At 40.0% G+C, this 24,701-nt stretch overlaps 1 protein-coding gene across 2 annotated transcripts in view; it reads left to right on the top strand.

Annotated features, from left to right (window-relative positions):
• Positions 1-24,701, top strand: part of LOC126483992 (uncharacterized) — a 91,573-nt gene that overhangs the window by 51,533 nt on the left and 15,339 nt on the right. For both annotated transcript variants that reach the window (XM_050107297.1, XM_050107298.1), the window contains 2 exons: positions 6,453-7,037; positions 18,019-18,163. In XM_050107297.1, the coding sequence (XP_049963254.1) occupies positions 6,453-7,037; positions 18,019-18,163 (730 nt within the window). The remainder of the gene's footprint in view (positions 1-6,452; positions 7,038-18,018; positions 18,164-24,701) is intronic.

Here is a 24,701-nt window from a genome sequence, read left to right as displayed (position 1 = left end):
GCTCATACTGGCCCAAATGTTGTTTCCCCCACTGAATTCTAAGACCATGTCTTTGGTACCTTTCAATGGTTGGCTCTATCGGTGAAGACAGCTAGCCTCACACATGGGGTGGAAGCATGTCTAACTTTTGTAGTAGCTTACCCAAAATGAACGCCAATCCTCTGGTTTGTTGCTGATTAGAAGATCTAAACTGGAGGCTTATTTTGCAGTGATCTTAAAAGTTGATTTCTTGATTTCGAACCACTGTTATCTGATGGAGTATTGTAGGGCTCCCTCAATATGTAAGGCTTGCACACTACTCAAAGGAAGCAGCTACTTGAGTGCCAGAGTATGTGCTATGACCACGGGAGTTCCTTGAGCTACAGAAACTTCTCCATAAGATCATCAATGAATTACCTTCAGTAATTGCTGAAAGACTGGTCATGTTACTCTTGGAAGTGAATATATGCCTCTGCAGAGCAATAAGAGAAACTCTTTATGTGGTATTAGTAAATGGCAGGAGAATCCGCAATGTGTCCATTATTAGCATTATTTATGAAATGTAATAATGCCCATGTAATATTAGAAACAGAAAGTGGATGGGAACCAGAAGTGAATTGCAGCAAAACACAAAATTCAGATTAAAAAATGTATTGCAGGACAGGAGAGGTACTAATGGTGTTGGCGCATTTATTGCCATACTGAAGTTGATAGCATTTAGTGGGGTTATAACAGATTTTAAATATGAAATAATTTGCATGATGATAAACATCAGAGGTGGGTCAAACATGTTAATTGGGTGTTTTTATAGACTATCTGCCTCAGGAGCTGCAGTGGTAGAGCATTCCAGAGAAAACTTGGAGAATATGAAGACTAAGTTTTCTGAATGTGCTGTTCATTGTATTGCCAGTCTTCAGTTTGCCAGATTTAGAGAGGAAGAGTCATGTGATTGAAAATGGTGTCAGATGGATGTGAAATAGTTCTGAACAGTTTTTATTTTTTTACTTTTGTTATGAAAAATACTTTGAGCAGTTACATAGAGGACCGAGTTACGAGTTAGACCTGCTAGTAACTAACAGACTTGAACTGTTCAAAACAGTTAATGTAGAGAGCTGACTCGCTGAGCATAAAGCAACTGTTGCAACTGTGACTTCAGATACTACAAGGAATGTTAAGATAGTATTTAGTAAACATGACAGGAAACACATTGTAGAGTATCTGAGCAGTTGAAACCAAATATTCACTTCTGGGGACAGAGATAAGAAAAAAATGGATAAAATTCAAAAGCATTGTACAATATGCCCTAGATCTATACACTGATGAGCCAAAACATGACCGTCTGCTTAATAATCTGTTTGTCCATCTCTGGAACAAAATACATTACTGATTCTGCGTACCAGGAATCTGACAGTTTGTTGGTAGGTTTGTGACATTATGGGGTGTTAGATATTTCTGCACAGGTCGTGAATTCATATAAATAATGGGCCACTGATTTGCGTATGCAGTGATGGTGCCCAATAGCAATCTAGTTGGGTTCCATACGATTTACATCAGGGAAATTTGGTCACTGAGACACCAATGTGAGTTCATTATAGTGCTCCTCAAACCACTGTAGCATGGTTCTGGCTCTGAGACGTGGACAGTTATACTGCTGAAAGATGACATCACCTTGGGAGGAGGACATCAAGCATGGAGGGATGCAGGTGGTTTGCAGCTGTCAGCTTGTCTTCGATTACTACCAAAGACCCCATGCAAGTGCAGGAGAATGTCTCCCATAGCCTAATACTGCTCCCACCAGCCTGTGTACGTGGCGCACTGCGCATTTCAAGCCACCGTTCACCTCCGTGACAGTGTTGGTGGAGACAACCAGGGACCTAATGCAGCAAAAATGTGATTCATCCAAAGAGTCATCACATTTACATTGTTTGACAGTTGAATCCTGATGGTGCAGTGGCCACTGCAATCGTAATTGATGATGTCATTGGGTCAACATGTGGACACCTAGGGTGATTTGCTGTGGAGCTCCATGTTCCACAATGTACGGTGAACGGTGTGCTCTGGACCACTTGTGTGTGCACCAGCTTTGTGCTCTTTCGGCAGAGATGCCACAGATCACCATCTATCCTACATTACAGAGCAGACAAGCCTCTGAACCCTGCGTTCTGTGAAGAGTCGTAGACATCCAACCAGTTAGCGCCTAATGGTAGTAGCACAAGAACATTTGACCAGCTTCACTGTTTTCAAGATACTCGTTCACAGGTTTTGTGCAGTAATAATCTGCCCTTTTGTCAGATTTGCTTATCTCAATGGATTTCCCCATGTGCAGCCCATATCTTCACTAAAGTGATCCCCTGTCTGTGTCTGTTCCACTTACATACTTTTGTCACCGCATCACTTACCCTCAATGCCACTAGGTGGCGTCCACCGTCATGATGAGCAGTGGTCATAATGATTTGGTTTTGTTAGTGTGTGTGCTAAGCAAGGTTATGAGGGATGGGAAAAGAAATACCATGGCTCAGTATCTGTGTTTAAGTCAGTACAAAATTAAAGAGAACTTCATCACAGATTTAACTGAAGTAAAAATGTTGTTGGCTACAAAAGCTAAATGAAAACAAAGTGAGAGTAAGGAGAGTAATGTAAGAAGTGTTCAGTGAATTTGAAACTAAAATTCTACCTACTGATCTAAGCTTTGGTCATATGTTAAATCAGTAAAAGATCAAAGACTCTCTAATGGTACTGAAAGGGTGGGTGATTGTAGGAAGGTCAAAATACCAAATTTCTTTTTCCTACACTGTTTCATGAGCAGAATCGTACTGAGTTTCCTCCTCTCAATTGTCGCAAAGATGTCAAAATGACAGATATCAAGATAAATGTCTGAGAGATACAAAATCCACAAAAATAGCTCAACAGAGGAAAAATGACTGGAGCAGATGAAGTACCATACAGTTCTAGATCGGGTATGTGAAAGAACTTGCTTCTCATCTACCAGCAGCCATTAGTAGATCATTGGAAAGGTAATCATTGTGATTGGAAAGAAAGCATAGGTCCATACCATTTACAAGAAGGATAATTGAAAATTCATTAGGCCTATATCACTGACATTGGGCTGTTGTAGAATTTTATAGCATATTTAATGCACTTTTATTGTGACATTTCTGAAGACTCAAAATCTCCTTTATAGACTCAATATGAATTCTGCAAACAATGCTTGCATGAAACCCAACTCATTCATTTGTCTACAAGACCCAGAGGGCAGTAGATACCAGCCATCAGATTGATGCCATATTCTGTGACTTCTGTAGTTCCACAATACAGCCTAATGAACAGGAATGTCACACCACCTTTGTGATTTGAATGAGAAGTTCCTAGCAGAAAGAACACTGCATGTCACTCTTAAAAGGATAGAAGTCTTCAGACATGAAAGTAATTTTGTGCATACCTCAAGGGAGCATTATAGATTCATTACTGTTCACTTTGTATGCATGTAAGTGATTTAGTGGATAGTATGGGAAACACTATAAGGTTGTTCACTGAAAAGCTGTTGTATACAAAGAAATTGCAACGCTAGAAAATTGTAGCAACTGCAAGAAGGCCAGCAGAGGAATGATGCTCGGTGCAGGTATTGGTGGTTGACCTTCAAAATAAACAAATGTAACATATTGTGCATAAATGTATGGAAGTATCCACTACTCTATGACTACACAATATCAGAACAAGCACTGGAAGCAGTTACTTTTAGTAAATAGCTGGGAATATGCATACAAAGCAATTTACAGTGAATTACCACATAAAACAAATTACATGTTCCAGACTGAGATTCATTGGAATATTCCTCAAGAAACATAACGTACCGACAACAGAGATATCTTACAAAACCCTCATTCGACTAGTAGTCAGCCTGGGATCCATATTAGAAAGTATTGATACATGAATAGAGAATATCTCAAGAAGAGTAGCACTTTTCATCTCAGGTTCATTTAGTGACAAAACTTCACACAAAAACTCATACACCTCTATTAAGAGGTAATAGTGTTGTACTTTAAACATTTTGCTCTGTGCAGGAGCGTGTAGATGAACTTTGGCAGAAAATTAGAAGAATAGTTGACCAAGCTGGATACGTGCGTACCTAGTAGAACAACTTATGATGTGAGGGAGCCTGCATCATATACAGTTTCTGTAAACAGACTTTTAAAAGATACTGCAGAATGGGTGTAAAACAAAGCATAGAGCTATATATATAGCTAAATGAAAACATGAAAAATCCCAGATGGAATACAACAACATGGAAAGAAAAGATTGCAATCCATCCTTTCCAAGTTGCTGAAATGGTAACTGAAGTGTGTGTGGCTGTACAGGAAACCTTCAACAAATGCCCTGCCAGAATATCCAAACTCCTCACACAAAACCAAATGAAATTTTGCTCTTATGTAAGGGCTGTCAGTTGTACCAAATTTAATGTCCACACATTAGTAGATGGCACAGGAACTAACAATGGAGGGTAGCAAAGCAAAAGCACTGAACTTCATTTTCAAATATTCCTTTATAAAGGAAAAGCTATGAGTCCTGCCCCAGTTCAATTTTTGTACAACTGCTAGGATAAGTGACATAGATATTAGAGTCAGTGGTGGATTTGTGAATAAGCTAGAATCACTAAAATTATATGTTTCCTCAAAGTAATCTTATGTCAGATTATATACAGATTTTGCAACCTTCTTAGCTCCCATTTTAATCATAATATACTGCAGATCTCTTGAATAAAAAACTGTGCCAAGTGATTGAAAGAAAGCACAGGTCAAACACATTTACAAGAAGGCCAACAGGAATGACCCACAGAACTAATGTCAGATGTCTTTTACATTCATCTTCTGTAGAACTTAGAATATATTCTGAACTCAAACATAATGAAGTATCTCAAACAGAATGTTCTTCTCCATGCCAACCAGCATGAAACTCCGAAAAGATTCCTCTTCATCTCTGCTCTGAATGTATATTTTATTTATAGTGTCACTTTTCTGCAGGACCACACGGTGTCATTCAATCTAGCGATGGACAGTGGTCATCATTTTTTCGCCCCGAAATTCGGTAAAGCAGATGGCAGATTTGGCAGGATGCTGGGAAAATGCGATCAGCCTACAGAGTAGATTGCTTAACAAAAATTCAATAAACCCAGCGTAAACCATTCTTCAAGTATGTGGAATACATACCATATGGGACAATCAGGGGATACTGAATGTATATGAAGAATTGCAGCACATCGCAGGTTTGGTTGATCCAAGAGAGAGTATTATGGAAATGCTGGAAGACTTGAAATGGCAGACACTTTAAAATAGACACCAACTATCCTGCAAAAGAGTACTTACCAAGTCTCACAAAAGAGCATTGTGCGAGAAATGTACAAATATTGTCTGGATGAAGGCATAAGTGACACTCATCAGTGAAGAGAACGTGATGCCCATCCTGAGCAGTCCATTCGGCATGTTGTTGGGCCCATTTGTACTGCGGTGTGTGGTGTTGTGGTTGCAAAGATGGACCTCGCCATGGACGTTGGGAGTGAAGTTGCACATCATACAGCCTATTGTGCACTGTTTAGAGTTGTAACACAACATCCCGTGGCTACACAAAAAGTGTTATCCAACATTGTGGCATTGCTGTCAGGGTTCCTCCGAACCATGAGCAGTATGTAGCGATCATCCACTGCAGTAGTAGCCCTTGGGCGGCCTGAGCGAGGCATGTCATTGACAGTTCCTGTCTCTCTGTATCTCCTCCATGTCCAAACAACATCGCTTTGGTTCACTTCGAGATGCCTGGACACTTCCCTTTTTAAGAGCCCTTCCTGGCACAAAGTAACAATGCGGACACAATCGAACTGTGGTATTGACCATCTAGGCATGGTTTAACTACAGACAACACAAGCTGTGTACCTCCTTCCAGGTGGAATGACTGGAACTGATTGGCTCTTGGACCCCTTTTGTCTCACAGGCGCTGCTCATGCATGGTTGTTTACATCTTTGGGCGGGTTTAGTGACATCTCTGAACAGTGGAAGGGATTGTGTCTGTGATACAATATCCACAGTCAATGTCAATTCTCAGGAATTGTGGGAACTGGGGTGATGCAAAACTTTTTATGTTTGTAGATAGAAATGAAATATTCTGGCGTTTTTGGTTACTTGTAATTTAGTGTCTTGTGCAGATGTCCAGTGCTCTTATAAATTCATCAGAATCGAGTAATATTTATAGAACAGTGTTCTCTCTCTCTCTCTCTCTCTCTCTCTCTCTCTCTCTCTCTCTCTCTCTCTGTGTGTGTGTGTGTGTGTGTGTGTGTGTGTGTGTGTGTGTGTGTGTGTGTGTGTGTTTTATTATATTCTCTATATTATACCCAAAATTTTTCTTTGTCAGGAGTAGTTACTATGTTGACTAGAAAAGCAGATCATTGCTCTTGCTCACAAACCATTAACTTGCCTTTTATTTTGCAGGTTCTTGTGAAGGTGTGTGGTCCTTACCCCAAAACAGCTGATCATAATGAATATTTGATTACAATAGTCGACCCAGTATCAATGTGGATTTGTGTGAAACCCACAACAAGTGAGAGAAACATAAAAACTGTAGCAACTTTCATCATAAAAATATTTTGTCTTTTGGGGTTTGCTGAATGCTGCTTCATTGGATTTACAACTCAGGAGTTAGAGAAAGTCCAACAACATTATAAAGGAGGCATGTTTGAATCAGAGTTGACATCATGTATGTTTGGCAATAAAACTACAAAAAGAGCAGAGACGGAACAACATGGGGCTGATGAATGTTCTTGGAGTACAAATTTGTTGAATGACTTTGTCAACTGTTATCCTTCTGACTGGGACAGAAAGATCCAGTCTTTTCTACTCACCTATCATGTTTCATTTGGGTGTGATTCTCTGTCTCCATTCTACAAGCTACATGGGCGAAATCCAAAATTTATTCTGGAGGAAAATAAAGAAAATACAACAAATGACTCACCAATCAACAAAGTATCTGCAGTGTGCTCTATAGCAAGAGGAAAATCACAAAATTTTGTTCTACAGGTATGCATTTCAATAGAGTTACAATATCGAGTTAAATAACTCAGTACTAGTTAACATTTTGCTAATACATACTACACACCAAAAACACGTAATTGAACAATAATATTAAAGAGTTTACTGAAATAGTTATGTGCAAATCAAGGAATTTCAGCCTTAGGGTTACAGTAAAACATATTTTTATTATGACTCTTCAGAATTTTATGGCACCTCTTTTGAATATACAATTCTAGTCTGCTGCCAGAGTTCATTGTGTAAATCCAACAGTTTTTCATCAAGGCAGCTGCTTGACATCTTAATGTTGTTGCTGGCAAATAGCAACTGCTAGTGTCGTGTTGTTACTGTGTTCTTATGAAGGCCAATCCCAGAAGTCATTCATGTACTGCAGTGTTGCTAGTGAAAGGACGAAGCCACCGTATCGAGAGTCTCACTGGGAATTGAGGTGTGGTGTTCATTGTACATGCAAAGCCACCAGTGTTGCTGTCAGTTGTTACTGTGACCAGAAACTGAACAAAAATTCTTTCCCGTATGAGACCTGCATTAGGGCTGTTGTTGAGAATTCTTTTATTTACAGCTGTCTCTATACTACGGAAAGAACTGTGAACTGTATGGATAATGAAACTTGCCATTGTGTCAATTACTAAGACTTTTGTCCATTATTTTCATGTATGGAGCATGGGAAGGGTGATTGCTTAAACGGCACTGTGCATTCTGTAATTAGTCTAAACTTGCCTTCATGATCCCTGTGGATGTGATACACAGGGAGTTGTAAGATATTCCTAGAATTATCACTAAAGTTGGTTCCACAAACTTCTAAGTAGGCATTGACAGTATAGTTTGCATTGCTCTTAAAGAGTCTGCAGTTGAGTTATTTCAACACCCTCCCCATGGGTCCAACAAATTTTTGATCCTTAGTGCTGCTTCTGTTTATGTATGTTCAGTACCCCATGTTAGTCCTATATGGTACAGGTCCCACACGCTTGAGTAATGTTCTAGGATGGATCTCAGTCTTCCATTTCCGTAGTATTCCGCCAATAAACTGCAGTCTGCCACCTGCGTTTCTTATTACTTAGCCTATGTGACGTTGCGTTTGTGACCTGATGTTAGTTTTATAGGGTGTACTTAGGTGGAATTGTAAATCAGCTTGTCTTTCATGGACATATACAGGGTGAGTCACCTAACATTACCACTGGATATATTTCGTAAACCACATCAAATACTGACGAATCGATTCCACAGACCGAACGTGAGGAGAGGGGCTAGTGTAATTGGTTAATACAAACCATACAAAAATGCACGGAAGTATGTTTTTTAACACAAACCTACGTTTTTTTTAAATGGAACCCCGTTAGTTTTGTTAGCACATCTGAACATATAAACAAATATGTAATCACTGCTGTTTGTTGCATTGTAAAATGTTAATTACATCCGGAGATATTGTAACCTAAAGTTGACGCTTGAGTACCACTCCTCCGCTGTTCAATCGTATGTATCGGAGAGCACCGAATTACGTAGGGATCCAAAGGGAACGGTGATGGACCTTAGGTACAGAAGAGACTGGAACAGCACATTACGTCCACATGCTAACACCTTTTTATTGGTCTTTTTCACTGACGCACATGTACATTACCATGAGGGGTGAGGTACACATACACACGTGGTTTCCATTTTCAATTACGGAGTGGAATAGAGTGTGTCCCGACATGTCAGGCCAATAGATGTTCAATGTGGTGGCCATCATTTGCTGCACACAATTGCAATCTCTGGCGTAATGAATGTCGTACACGCCACAGTACATCTGGTGTAATGTCGCCGCAGGCTGCCACAATACGTTGTTTCATATCCTCTGGGGTTGTAGGCACATCACGGTACACATTCTCCTTTAACGTACCCCACAGTAAGAAGTCCAGAGGTGTAAGATCAGGACAACGGGCTGGCCAATTTATGCGTCCTCCACGTCCTATGAAACGCCCGTCGAACATCCTGTCAAGGGTCAGCCTAGTGTTAATTGTGGAATGTGTAGGTGCACCATCATGCTGATACCACATACGTCAACACGTTTCCAGTGGGACATTTTCGAGCAACGTTGGCAGATCATTCTGTAGAAACGCGATGTATGTTGCAGCTGTTTGGGCCCGTGCAATGAAGTGAGGACCAATGAGGTGGTCGCCAATGATTCCGCACCATACATTTACAGTCCACGGTCACTGTCACTCTACCTGTCTGAGCCAGCGAGGATTGTCCACGGACCAGTAATGCATGTTCTGTAGATTCACTGCCCCGTGGTTTGTGAAACCCGCTTCATCGGTAAACAGGTAGAACTGCAACACATTCTCTGTTAATTCCCATTGACAGAATTGCACTCGATGATTAAAGTCATCACCATGTAATTGCTGATGTAGCGACACATGAAGCGGGTGAAAGCGGTGACGATGCAGTATGCGCATGACACTACTTTGACTCAGTCCACCGGCTCTCGCAATGTCCCGTGTACTTATGTGTGGGTTCATGGCAACAGCAGCTAACACACCAACTGCACCCGCTTCTCCTGTGACGGGCCTGTTACTGACCCGTTTGCGTGCTACGACCATACCTGTTGCATACAGTTGGCGGTAGATGTTTTGCAATGTGCGGCACGTTGGATGCTCTCTGTCCAGGTACCATTCTGCATACACCCTGCAGGCTTCAGCTACATTTCGTCGACACTCGCCATAGATGAGTATCATCTCCGCCTTTTCAGAGTTCGAATACACCATGGTCACAGTTCCTACTACACTACACTATCACAGACGTCTGGTAACACGGTGTACTACAGTTGGTCTGCGTGCGGAGACGAATGCAGAATAACAATAGCAGCAAGCACTACATGCGGACACTGCGACAGCTAGACCAAACCACAACAGTGCACTACAGCCACACTCGTAAACATGGTCGTCATCGTAAACATCTACCTGCAGGTGCTGCTCGCCGACCGTGGCCCGTGTTTGTTACAACAAGCAACTGAACGTCAGAGGTTTCAAGCGTCAACTTTAGGTTACAATATCTCCGGATGTCATTAACATTTTACAATGCAACAAATGGCACTGATTAAAACTAATGTGGTTCCATTTAAAAAAAGTAGGTTTGTGTTAAAAAACATACTTCCGTGCGTTTTTGTATGGTTTGTACTAAACAATTACACTAGCCCCTCTCCTCACGTTCAGTCTGTGGAATCAGTTCGTCAGTATTTGATGTGGCTTACGAAATATATCCAGCAGTAATGTTAGGTGACTCACCCTGTATATTGCCTCCTTTGTACTGCAGTCCAAGAAGAATGAATCTGGGAATACAGCGGGTGAAGTGGCCACCGCCCAGAAGCGTTTGTAAGCTCATTAACAACATGAAGTCTGTTACCCATGCTGAAGGCAGTTCGAACAACCTGCCATGAAATGTTGCATCTGTGGTGCCTCTGTCATCTTCTGGGATACCTGATGTTACATTCCCTTTTAATATGCATAACTGGTGTGTTCACACTGGCTTGAAACTGAATGACAGTAGTGAGGTTATGAATCTCTGAGTGCAAAGTGAGAATTGGTACTGGCTGGATGGCTGTTCTCTTATACCTTAAAAAACAGATTTTAGCCATCACCCATAGCAAAGGATACATTTGAGCCAGCATGGGATGCCTTGTCTGTTGGAATTTGGACCCATCTCCCTGAAAGATGTAGACAAGTGCGTTGGGTGCCTTTGTGGGTTTGCTGGCTATTGGGAGCAAGGTGGCAAATTGGTTACGAAACTCGACTTTCATTCAGGAAGTTGGTGGGTCAAATTCCCATCCAACCATCCAGATTTAGGTTTACCACAGTTTTCTTAACCCCTAGTGTTTGACCAGCGGGTAGTCCCGACCACGTAAAAGTCACAATAGACTCACATGTCGGTTGTTCCCCAACACAAACTTTAATTTACTATAACTCATTTGTCAGGGTTCTCACTGCTGTATTTCATCAACTGAAGTGTTCCGACATCTATCGGTTTGCGATATAACTATGAGGAAATGCATTTGTCACATTATTGTTTTGTTTTCATGTTTCCAGTTTACTCCAAAGCTGGTATTTGGAACTATAACAACAAAATTGATGGATTTACATGATAATTCTAAAGCTATAGTGGAAATGTTGGATGAAAGTGTGAGTGATATAAGTGATTGGAGTGATGGCAACAGTAATTACAGTTTGCCAACAGTGACATTGAAGGTGAAAATATGGAAATTAACAAATGGAGATACAGAGTCTATAAGTGTTAGTGACATGGATGACCAGTTGCTTCTGACGGATGCCCAAAATATGGAAATAAGCTGGACTTCACAAAAACCAATTTCACTGTTGTAAATGGATTCAAACCCACTCTTCAGCATTGTAATGAAGTTCTGGATTTTTTATACAAAAAGTACAAGTGAGTATGCTAAGGTTAAAAAAAAAAGCAACTACTGAGGCAGAGATTGGTCTGAAGAATATTACTTTTGATGAAATGAAAGCATTCTTAGGCATTTGAGTCCTGAGCCTAATATTCAGAATGACTTCACTGAAGAATGGACACAAACATGTTCATTTTATAAAGATGAATTCATCTGAGAAAGATTTTGTTACATTTTTTTGGGTGTTCCATGCTGCAAGATGACCTCCAGCTGGAACTGTCACAAGAGGTCTACAACAAAAAGCATAGTGCAACCAGTACCTTGACAACAACTTCAGAGAAATTTACATTCCAGGAAGGCACATAAGCATTGATGGGAGCACTATTGGATTCAAGAGGTGTGCTGTTTTCACGTGTTACAATTCAAACAAGCCAATGAAGTTGTGCTATGTGGGTTTATATTTTGGCTGACAGTGAAACAGCATAGCTCAAAGGATTTGAACCATACTTTGAAGCAACTACTACGTAGGCATTGCTGAGGCCAGGAATCCCACTTTTAAAAAAGGATTGTTTGTGCATTTGTGTGACAAACTTACAAATGCTACTGGTAATGCCAGTGGTTACCATCTCCATATGGACAATTTCTACACTGTGTATGTTATGCAGCTGGTGGACATAGGCTATTACATAACTGATATGATTCAACAGAAACAGAGGAGGAAAGAATTACCAGTTGAATTGACTGACCAAGAAGAAATTGGAATTGAAAGAGCATGAAGGTACTGCCTACAGAAAAGATGGAAAAGTAATGGCAATGCTGTGGAAAAATGAATGCAGTGTTGTCATGCTAAACATTTGACACAATACTGAAACTATACCAGTGACACAAAGGGCCAAAAATGAGAGCAGTTCTTAAAGCCCACAGTCATTTGTGACTGTAATAAAAACATGGGTGGAGTGGATACACCGACCAGTATTGTACATCCTACAGCTTCATCAGGAAATCAGAAAGTGCTGGTGTAAGATGTTTTCCTGGCTGTTGAGGTAGCAGTAGTCACTAGCTTCTTTCTCTACAATCTGGATGATACTTCCAACGAGAAACCCAAGCTGAGCCACAAGAGATGCAAGAGTGGCACTTCTGAAAACTCTGGTTGGAGAAGAAAAAAACACAAATAGCAAAAGAGGGGAAATTCATCTACTTTTGCTGACAATAAGAGACTATCAAAGCAGCCATACTTCATTTACTCCAATGAAAGGAGTTACAGTAAGAGTTGTGCTGTTTGTAGTAATAGGAAGATAAAAGGTGGTAGAAGGGAAACTTTACTACTGTAACACATGTAGCAGAAAACCAGGACTCCATCTGGGTAAATGCTTTTAAAAGTACCATACCTTGAAGAAATATAGGACCCTAAGTGATGAAATATATGAAATAAAAGACAAAATATGACATGTTCACTGTTAGAATGTATGTATAATTTTTGTTGTCATTTAGTCTATAGTTAGCCTTGGTGTAATTTCATTATATGTAATAGAGGTTATTTGCAGTGTAAATATTATGGTTGCAGTGGCAGTACAGGATGGAAAAAAAGAGTCGAGTGGAAAGGGTTAAATAACACATGTCATATGCTGGGATGCCTCTTTTGAAAAGGACGTTTCCTTCCTAGCCCTTCCACAATTTGAGGCTGTGCTCTGTTTCTAAAGATATTCTCATTAGTGAGATATTAAACTTGATTTTCCTTCCTTTTCTGATATTAGGTGGATGAACAGCAGGCAGGTCAGGATGGAAGGCCGATGTCCACTCAGTATGTTTGTTGGGGGCTTGAACCAGAGGATCAGACAATTTTGTGACAGTCTTGGATGTGGATTTCTTGACCTCCATTATCTGGTAGGGAAATTTAGGGCCGCCCGTAACACATACTAATGGTAACAGTGCCAGTGTAGTACTATGGACAGAAAGGTGGCCCAAACCAGATGTTAGCAGCAGTGAAATTCTAGACTCTTAACTGGAATCGCAAAGATAGGTTGAATGTGGTGAGGGAGGTATGTGTATAGCAATAAAAATTATGATAATATTTAATGATTAGTACCAATTGAGAACGCTAAATGATGTTGGTGAAGATAATTGTTAAAGATGACTCAAACATGGTCATCAGATGTTTTTATGTACCCTCTGCCGCAGCAGCAGTAGTGGCGGAATATCTGAGGAGAAACTTCTAGAATATTTTGCATAAATTTGCTATTCAAGTTATAATTTTAGTTGGAGATTTTAACCTATTAGCTATAGTCTGGGCACCTCAAGCAGTTTGAATGGTTAGTAATGACAGAGAACTGACTCGTGGACATAACATCTTTGATCTGCTAATGAGAAACATATCTGAACATTTTAATTACATAAGTTTAGAATAGGGAATCAGCGATCACAAGGCCATTATAGTGTCACTGAACATGGCTGTAAATAGGAATACAAAGAAAAGTAGGAAGATCTTTCTGTTTGGCTAGAGCAACAAGAGACGGATTTCAGATTACCTGACAGATCAATGTGGAAGTTTAATCTCCAGCACTGACAGTGTTGGAGATCACTGGACAAAGTTCTAAAGCATCATACAATGCACTTTAGGCAGATATGAGCTGAGCAAAATACTGAGAGACGGAAAAAAATCCACTGTGGTTTGACGACCATGATAGAAAGTTGGTACAGATGCAATCAGAGCTTCACTGCAAATTTAAACATAGCCAAAGCCTCACAGACAAACGAAAACTAAAGAAAGCCAAAATTAGCATAAGGAGGGCTATGTGTGAAGTATTCAATGAATTCGAAAGTAAAATTCTATTTACCAACTTGACAGAAAATCTTAAGAAGTTTTGGACATATATTTCATCAAATGCATCTAAGCTATCTTTCCAGATACTCTGTGAACATAATGGCATTGAAACACAGTATTAAACAGGTAAGACCAGAATACTATATGTCTTTTACACAAAACTGTTTCACTATAGCTCCTCCTGTAGATTTTAATAAAACGACAGATATCAAAATAAGTGACCAGGGCACAGAAGAAGTGAAGTCGCACAACAGAGGAAATTCCTGGCAGGATTCCAGTTTGACTCTACATAAGAGTGTGCGAAAAAACTTGCCACTGTTCTAGCAACAGTGTACTGTAGGTCTCTTGGGGAGCAAAGCATTCCTAATTATTGGAAAAAAAAAGCACAGTTCATCTCGATTTTCGAGAAGAGTCATTGAACAGATGCAAAAACTATAGGCATATATCTCTGACATTGGTTTGTTGTAGAATTGTGTAACATGTTTTATCCTTGCATATTATAACATTTACGGAGACCAAAATTCTGATATATAGGAACCAATATGAGTTCTGAAATCAACAAACGTGTGAAACCCAGCTCACTCTTTTCACCCTTGAGACCCAGAAAGCAGTAGATACAGGTGCCCAGATAGATGCCATCCTCCTCGACTTCTGGAAGACATTCAGTGCAGTTCCACACTGGTGCTAATGAACAAAATATGAGCATATGGAATATCAGAGCAACACTGTGATTGGATTGAAGAGTTTGTGGCAAACGGAACACAACATGTCATTATGAATGGAGAGAAGTCTTTGGATGTAAAAGTAACTTTGGACGTGCCCCAAGGGAGTGTCATAGGAGTGTTACCTTCTGCAGTATCATCGGAAATTCAGTGGGGCTTTTCATAGATGATGCTGTCCTATTGCTCTATACAAAGAAGTTGAAACCCTAGAAAATTTGTAACAAAATGCAGGAAGTCCTGCAGAAGTACTGTGAATACATAGACAGAACGACTCTTTATTGTATGAGTGCACAATTACAGAACAATCACTGGAAGTTGTTACTTGCATAAACTATCTAGGAGTGTGTGTACAGAGCAGTTTGAAGTGGAACGACCCCATAAAATTATTTGTGCTTAAGGGAGATGCCAGACTGAGATTCATTGGAAGAATCCACAGTAAGTGTAGTCCATCAGCAAAGGAGGTAGCTCACAAGACCCTCATTCAACCAGTACTTGAATACTGTTTGTCAGTATGCGATCAGTACCAGATAGAGGATATCCAAAGAAGAACAGTACTTTTTGTTGCGCAAGTGCAGAAGTGTCACAGAGATGTTCAGCCAATTCCAGTGACAGACACTGAAAAAAGACATTCTGCGCCATGGTGTAGTCTACTGTTAAAATTCCAAAAATGTTAATTCCTAGAAGAGTTAATTGCTTTATTGCTTTCTCCTATGTACACTGTGTGATCAAAAGTATCTGGACACCTGGCTGAAAATGACTTAAAAGTTCGTGGTGACCTCCATGGCAATACTGGAATTCAGTATGGTGTTGGCCCACCCTTAGCCTTGATGACGGCTTGCAGTCTCGCAGGAATACGTTCAGTTAAGTGCTGGAAGGTTTCGGGGGGGGGGGGGGGGGGGGATGGCAACCCATTCTTCACAGAGTACTGCACTGAGGAGAGATATGATGTCAGTCGGCATGGCCTGTCATGAAATCGGCGTTCCAAAACATCCCAATGATGTTCTATAGGATTCAGGTCAGGACTCTGTGCAGGCCAGTCCATTACAGGGATGTTATTGTTATGTAACCACTCCACCACAGGCTGTGCATTATGAACAGGTGCTCAATCATGTTGAGAGGTGCAGTCGCCATTCCCGAATTGCACTTCAACAGTGGAAAGCAAGAAGGTGCTTAAAACATCAATGTAGGCCTGTGCTGCGATAGTGCCATGCAAAACAACAAGGGGTGCAAGCCCTCTCCTTGACAAACATGACCACACTATAACACCATCGCCTCTGAATTTTACTGTTGGCACTACATATGCTGGCAGATGACATTCACTGGGCATTCGACATATCCACACCCTGCCATCAGATTGCCACATTGTGTACCGTGATTTGTCACTCCACACGACGTTTTTCCACTGTTCAGTCATCCAATGTTTACACTCCTAACATCAAGCAAGGCATCGTTTGGCATTTACCGGTGTGATGTGTGGCTTATGAGCAGCCACTCAACCATGAAATCCAAGTTTTTGCACCTCCCGCCTAACTGTCATAGTACTTGCAGTGGATCCTGATGCAGTTTGGAATTCCTGTGTGTTGGTCTGGATAGATGTCTGCCTAGGACCCTCTTCAACTGTTGGCATTCTGTGTCAGTCAACAGACTAGGTTGGCCTGCGCACTTTTGTGCTGTATGTGTCCCTTCATGTTTCCACTTCACTATCACATTGGGATGTTTAGGAGTGTGGAAATCTTGCATACAGACGTATGACACAAGTGACACCCAATCACCTGACCACATTCGAAGTCTGTGAGTCCTGCGGAGCACCCCATTCTACTCTCTCACAATGTCTAATGACTACTGAGGTCGCTGATATGGAGTACCTGGCAGTAGGTGCCACCACAATGCACCTAACACAAAAAAGTATGTTTTTGGGGGTGTCCAGATATTTTGGATCACATAGTGTATGTATTGCAAAAAGACCATGAAGATAAAATTTGAGAGATTCGATCTCACATGGAGGCTTACTAGCAATCGTTCTTTCTACAAATCAGGTGTAACTGGAACAGGAAAAGGGGGAAGTGACAGTGTTACATAAAATACCCTCCACCACACACCATAAGGTAGCTTGTGGAATGTATATGTAGAAGCTCATGGATGTCAATGATATGATAATATCTAGTGAGTTGACTTAAGATTCTGATTGTGCTGTAATTTGGTTGAAAGTAAGAGTGTTGGTAAACATGGCAATTGGATGTTTTTATAGATGCATGCCTCATGAGGTGTTGTGGCAGAAGATTTCAAGATAACTTTCGTGAAGGCTGCACATAAATTGCTTGATTGTGTTATACACTGAAGAGCCAAAGAAGTTGGTATAGGCATGGGTATTCAAATACAGAGTTATTTATTCAGGCAGAATATGTCACTGTGGTTACAGAATTGGTCTTTCACACTGCAGCTGAGTGTGACTTTTTTCAAACTTTATGCTAAATTAAAGTTTTGTGCCGAATTAAGTAATGTATCTTGCCTGGATAGCTTTGTCAGTAAGAGAATTGCCCACAAAAGGCAAGGTTCTTTTTTTAAAATTCTGCATGCTAGACTATCCTGTGCAAGCCGCCTCATCTCTGCACGACAACTGCAACTGTGTCGCATTTCAACCTTCTTACTGTACTCTAATCTTGGTCTCCCTTTACAGCTTTTACCTCATACATGTCCCTCCACCACCAAACTGATGATTCCTCGATGCATCAGAATGTGTTCACCAACTGATTTCTTTTAGTCAAGTTGTGCCATAAATTACTTTTCTTCTCTATTTGAATCATTATCTCTGCATTAGAGATATGATCTACCCATCTAATCTTCAACATTTTTCTGTATCACGAAGTTTCAAAAACTTCTGTTTATATTTTTGATTAAAAATATGTGAAATGAGCGTTCTAGGTAACCTTTTGAGATTGTACATGTATTGATTTGACTGCAGCTGAGATTAGTGAATAGTGTAATTCATATGTGCCATTATTTCAGTGTCAACTCTGTAATCAGCTTTTCATGTCTAAAATGTCATAGCAGATTCATCAGAAGAATCATATTGAAAGAGCTCAACAATCTGAAACACAGATGAGGGAGGACTGTCCATTATTTCATAGAAAATTTAGAAGAAAAAACTCTGCAGAAGGTCATCAAGATAATGCTGGATCAGTTGTGAAAACAAGTAAGTGATTGTACTGCTCACATAATTATTGACTTATTGATGAAACAAAGAATATATTTTTGCTCGTGAGAGTTGTCCATACTGTGGAATCACAAAACAAAGAATACAGTTGGTCAGTGTCAACTGTTCGTCACACAAACATTTGTGTTTCATTGTGTGTTAAGTTATGAGCTTTGAAGGTAACTGGTGAGACGTAATATGTATAAAAACAATTGTCTCACATCCACATGTATTTTGTGTTGAACTGTGTTGAATAGAAAATAGAGAATGTCCCATAGAGAGGAGCTGTTCCATGGTTGCACAAATGATTTAAATAACCAGGTGAATTGTGATGTTCTTATTCACAGTAATGTATAAATTATCAGGTGGCATTGTGATTCATAGTAGAACAACTCTAAATGGTGTACACAACTGCCTATGCTGTTACTAATGATGAATTGCATGTACAATACTTTATGAGATATGTACACTAAATCACAGCAAAAGCTTATGACTGCAGTCAATGTATCTGCTTATAATTTAATTCAAAAATATGAGAAAAACAAAGATATCACAGTGGGTTAAAGGTCTTCTCTGTAGTCTAATAAACAAGGTGTGTTTGGGCATACAGGAAATAAAATTATAATTGCAGTTGTTATCTTCAGACAGTTGGCAATATTTTTATTCACTAAAATGAAGCAGATATGGAAGTGAGGGAACAGATTTTACTAGGTGTCTAGATATAAACTGAATTATTTAAATATTTATATGACATTTTCAGATATCATGATACACAAGTGAATAATTTCTACTTATCATTTGATACTCCTTTGCTGAGGAGTTTTTATGAATTGCTGGCAGATGATGATAATTGGTGCAGTTCACTGTTGTACCATCTGTCGACACTGATATTGATGCTTCATTCTCTCCTTTGTACACAGTTCACTGATTTGGAATATTCTGGCAGTAACATGTTGGACATCTTTTGTTAATAATTGAGTGCTACAAGGATGTCCATTAGGAGTAGGTACACAACATGCAGAGAGTATCACTGCAAAGAAATTTTACAAACTTTATTGATATTTTAATGACATACAAATGTGAATGACAGGAACAAGCATATATTCAACATAATCACCCTGCCAATAGATCTGTCTATATAAATGCGCATTGGTGTCAAAGGGATTAAATTCTTCATCTGGTGTAGATAACATTTAATAAATGTTCATTAACATATTTTTGAATGTGACATCTTGGATGTCAATATTTCAGTATGCCACATTTTATAAGGGTGTGTTCCATTTTTTGACAAGAGGTTAGCTATAAATTTAAATGGTAACGTGACTTCTAGTTTAAGTGATGATGATATGAAAATGTGTAAAAAATTGAAAAATATTTTGTGTTGTCTGGTCTTCAGCATAAATTTTTAAGGTTGTGTATTTTAATCTGTTGTAGAATGGTGTATCCATGCTTGTTTAGTGATCAGCCAGCCACCTGTATCTGTTGTCGTATGTTAGTTGTTTGTCTCTTAACCTTTCTTCTTACTTTGTTATATGGTTTAGGATAGATTTCATGATTTTTAAGAATAGTGTACGTATGCGTGTGTGTGTTTTGTGGAACAATTTGATATTTGTTTAATTTAGTGAAAACACCTACATTTGTTGCTCTAGTTGCAATCACGGTCATGTAATGCTTTTTTTGTGTGAGTGCAATGGGCCAAAAAGTTGACTACCTAATTAACTGACATCATTGTTGTCATATTGATGATACCTCTGATTTTGTTCATTTGTGTCTAATGTTAGTCACAGGACAGCAATATGATTTTCTTCTGGATGTTTAAAGAGAAAGTTAATGGATGTTGTGTGTTGTGCTCTGTGAAGGTGATGAACATTTAAATAGTTCTGATATTTGAAAAAGAAATGTTTTGTGGATAAAAGAGGTTTATTTGCAGCATACACATTTCTCACATTTTAAAACATTATTTGCCTTTACATGGCGTTGTTAGAAACAATCAAAAACAGCCATTCCTACTTCATATTCTTCGTACCACTATCATCTCTCCTTTGTCATTGTTCCGAATGTTGTTTAGACTCATTTTAGGGGAGAAAATCATTTTGGGGAGTTTATATGTGCCCGAGTTGCTCTGACATATGCTGGTGAAATTGGAGATGCTTCGTAGTTCTTATTCAGCAGTTTCCACTTAGTTACTTGATCCATAGAGCATATATGCAAGTGTTATAATGTGGACTGTATCGATTTACTCAAGTTCTGACTTAGCCTTGGGCAGTGCTCAAACTAAGGGCCCCAGCTTCCAAATCCTGATCATGATGTACAAAATTTCCACTGAATACCCTCTCAGATAATCTCCCCTGTTGCTGGACTAGTAACAGTGCATCTAATTTGATGGCAGAGAGACTGAAAATTCTAAGCCTCTGTACAGTAATTATGGATTACATTTACCTGCACAGGTTTCACAAGCTGTTGCATTTGCAACAGTTGTTCGAGATGTCATTGTCAACACAGGCATGGTGTCATCACACGAAGTTATGTAATAGCTGTTCTGCTATATCTGGTGTCATTCAAACAGTGTCACAGGGAGTAAGAACTCTTGTCAAGAGATCTTCTTTGGTCTCAACTAGTGTCTTGTACATGAGACTTTTCACATGGCCCTGCAAGAAGAAATCAAGTGGGGTGAGATCAGGAGAACCTGCTGGCCATGAAATAGGTTGAACATAAAATGCTTGATTTTGATGTGTGCTTCACAACCCAGTCCATTTGGATCCTCCACTCCACCACCAGCTTTCTGGAACTGCACTGACGGAAGTTATCCTTACAATTCGTTCTATGCTCCCAAAATCATCCCAGCATCAACCTGCGGTAAACTACTGTCCCCACCCCCTCTGTACTGTTGCCTCTTCCCAGTTCATGTCTCCTCACCTTCATTGTGCATCGTTCTCGGCCAATGCCCTCCCCTCCTGCCCCACCTTTTCCCCTTCTGTGCCCCTCTTCTTTTCTGCTCCCCATCCGCCCCCTTCCCCTACAACCTCCCAATGCTGTGCATGGCAGCCTTATCCTGTAATCATCTAGTTCCTGTATGTCCACCAGGCTGTGCTGACTTCTCTGTCCCCACCAGTACCCTGCAATCACATCTTTTTTCCTGCCCTATTCTGTATTGCTACTTCGATTCTACACAATGCACTTGCATTCTGGCTGGAGGAGCTGGAGTTGGTGGTCATGTGTGTGTGAGGTGTGCCTTCTTGTGTGATTGTGTGTATATTTCCCTTTCTTCAGAAGGCTTTGACTGAAAGCTCAGTATGTAGCAGTCATTTCATTGTGCCTGGCAGCAACTCAGTGTGCCATCGTTACAGTGAGTAGCGATTTATCCCATTCATAATATTGTCAAATAACGAGTGTGATATGGTCCAGGAAGCTGGGTAGTATGTCTCTATCTGAGACATACTGTGTACACTGGTGCATTTAAGTTGAGAGAAAGGAGAAACAGGTCTAGTATATAATCACTTACTATGCTGCCCTCATGTTAATTGATAATGAGTGCTGACGGTTTTTCAGAAGTGTAGTACAGGGATTCTAACTGGCCCAAACATGACTACTATATGTATTTAGCAATCTGTCTCTGGTGAAACAGATTTCATCCATGAAAAGCTTCTACATATGCAGGAAAGTGAGGATCGACTGTAGGGTGCTGCAAGAACTATTGATGGGAGATGACATGACATCTGAGGTCAACAGGTATCGAAGCAAGCACTTTCTGTGGGTGGTAGGGGTGTACCTTCATTTTTGGTAATATTTGCCACTCAGTACTCAGTGAAACATCAGTTTCACATGCAACTGATTGAGTGCTGATTGCAGATGCCCTTGCAATTGCAAGTCAGGAGACTCCTTAGTTTGTTGTCTTTGGCCATAGTAATGTTGTGAGATTTGTTATTCGACACAATTGACCAAAAATATTAACTCCCACACCCAGTTAGTAGTTAGTTAGTTACTAATTCCATATATCATATTCATGGTAACTGTTTGGGTGTGGAACAGGCCAATAAAACAAACATAAAATGCATCACATATCTAAAAATGAAAAAAATATTTATGACTAGTCTGTCAGATGTTTTCGTTTCCATGGATAGATTATCAAACAGTTTTACAGCTGCATATTTCATCCTATTCTGTGCCAAAATGAGATTCATTATAGGGAAATGCAACTCATTTTTCCCATTGGTGCTGTGCTTGTCAATATGTCTGTCAATCTCAAACTTAAAGGGACTGTTGATAACAAATTTCACACATGAATAAATGCTCTGTGATGCTGTGGTTAATAGGTCCAGTCACTTAGAGATGCATGCAAGATGTACATGTGAGAACCCTACACATGATTACTTTCCTTTGTGCAGTGAATACCTTTTGCCTATGTGAGGAGCTACCCCAGAATAGCATGGCATCCCATAAGACGTGAGTAAATGAAAACACGCAAACTTACTGACTTCTGTATCCACAAACTAGGCAATTATTCATATGGCAAAAGAAGCCAGCAAGTCTATTCAATTCTGTTCAGAGATATCATTTTCAAAATATATGTCATTCTCCCTCCAAGTCAGTTGTATCCAGTGATGTTTCATTCATTCTCATATTTTCAGCACATTAAAATTTATTCATGGTTTTTCCACTGAGTACCACTGGGGTCAATGTGATTCCACCTTAAATTGTTTGTTTCTTTCTTGAACGTAACATCTATGAAACTAAATGAATAATGTTATTTTGAATAGCCCTTGCATGATACACCTGCAACAATGAAAATATTATTTCCTACATATTTGTACCCATTTCTAGGGTTTCTTGCATCAGTTGCTGTTATACCATTCTAGTCAAAATCCTGGCAGAGAATGTAATTCAGTTGCTCCAATCCCGGATGGTACTGAGTCACAAGAGGAACACTCCCCTACATGGGCCATGAATAAGTTGGCATAGGAAGGTACCACGCAGGTGTCCATAGCTATACCCTGAATTTGTTTGTAGGTATTGCCTTCAAAGGAGAAATAACTGAGGGTGAGAATACAGTTTGTCATGGCAACTAGGAAGGAGGTTGAAACTTCCTGTCGAATTAAAACTGTGTGCCGGACCGAGACTCGAACTCGGGACCTTTACCTTTCACGGGCAAGTGCTCTACCATCTGAACTACCCAAGCACGACTCATGCCCTGTCCTCACAGCTTCACTTCTGCCAGTACCTCGTCTCCTACCTTCCAAACTTTACAGAAGCTCTCCTGTGAACTTTGCAGAACTAGCACTCCTGAAAGAAAAGATATTGCGGAAACATGGCTTAGCCACAGCCTCAGGGATGTTTCCAGAATGAGATTTTCACTCTGCAGCAGAGTGTGCGATGATATGAAACTTTCTGGCAGATTAAAACTGTGTGCCGGACCGAGATTCGAACTCGGGACCCCTACCTGTTGCAGGCAAGTGCTCTACCATCTGAGCCATCGTGCTTGGGTAGCTCTGATGGTTTTGCCCGCGAAAGGCGAAGGTCCCGAGTTTGAGTCTTGGTCCGGCACACAGTTTTAATCTGCCAGGAAGTTTCATATCAGCGCACACTCCGCTGCAAAGTGAAAATATCATTCAGGAAGGAGGTTGTTTGTTTCGAATCTGTCAAATGTTGAGAAAGTAGTGAGTAGTGTTAAATAGCAATAAGACCATGGACATTAGGAATGTTAGTGTAAAGGGAGGGGTGTGTGTGTGTGTGTGTGTGTGTGTGTGTGTTTGATTCCAATGAAGGCCTTTTTGGCCGAAAGCTTACTTGTTTGACGGTCTTTTTATTGTGACTAGCTACAGCTCAACAACTCTGCTCTATGGTGAACAGCAATCTATCCTTTTCATAATATTGTCATTATTCCAGCCTTGATTTTCCATTGTTTGATATAAAAAAAATTTTTTGTCATATGTAATTTTACTAATTGAATTAGGGAGCCTTATAAGATTGGTTACAAAATTTACTTGAAAATCACCGGAAATTAATAGTGCCTTATTTTTCTATGACAGAGAGCTTGATAATGTATCAAAAGTTTCATGAATATTTCCTAGTTACCCAGTGGAGATGTGTGTATTACGACAATCACATTATCAAACAATAGAAAATCCAGGATGGAATGTAAAAATATTATGAGAAGGAGAGTTACTTCTCACCATATAGCGGAGATGCTGAGTTCAGATAGGCACAACAAAAAGACTTCCACACTTAAAGCTTTTGGCCAGTGGCCTTTGTCAACAACACACACACACACACACACACACACACACACACACTCAAGCATTTGTATGTATGGAAGGGACTTCTTGGTATGGAATGAGTGGCAGCTGTCAAAGTGGAGGTATTGCTGTTGGTTGGTAGGTTTGTGATATAGATTGAAGTACCGATGTAGCCATCTTGGAGGAGGAGGTCAACGTCGAGGAAGGTGGCTTGTTGGGTTGAATAGGACCTGGTGAAGCAAATGGGGGAGAAGTTGTTGAGGGTGTAACACTCCGGTTTAATCTACTGACTTATCCCGCTCGAT

The sequence above is a fragment of the Schistocerca serialis genome, chromosome 6, assembly GCF_023864345.2.
Source record: "Schistocerca serialis cubense isolate TAMUIC-IGC-003099 chromosome 6, iqSchSeri2.2, whole genome shotgun sequence".
Taxonomy (NCBI): Eukaryota; Metazoa; Arthropoda; class Insecta; order Orthoptera; family Acrididae; genus Schistocerca; species Schistocerca serialis.
This window is presented reverse-complemented; position numbering and strand designations above follow the sequence as displayed.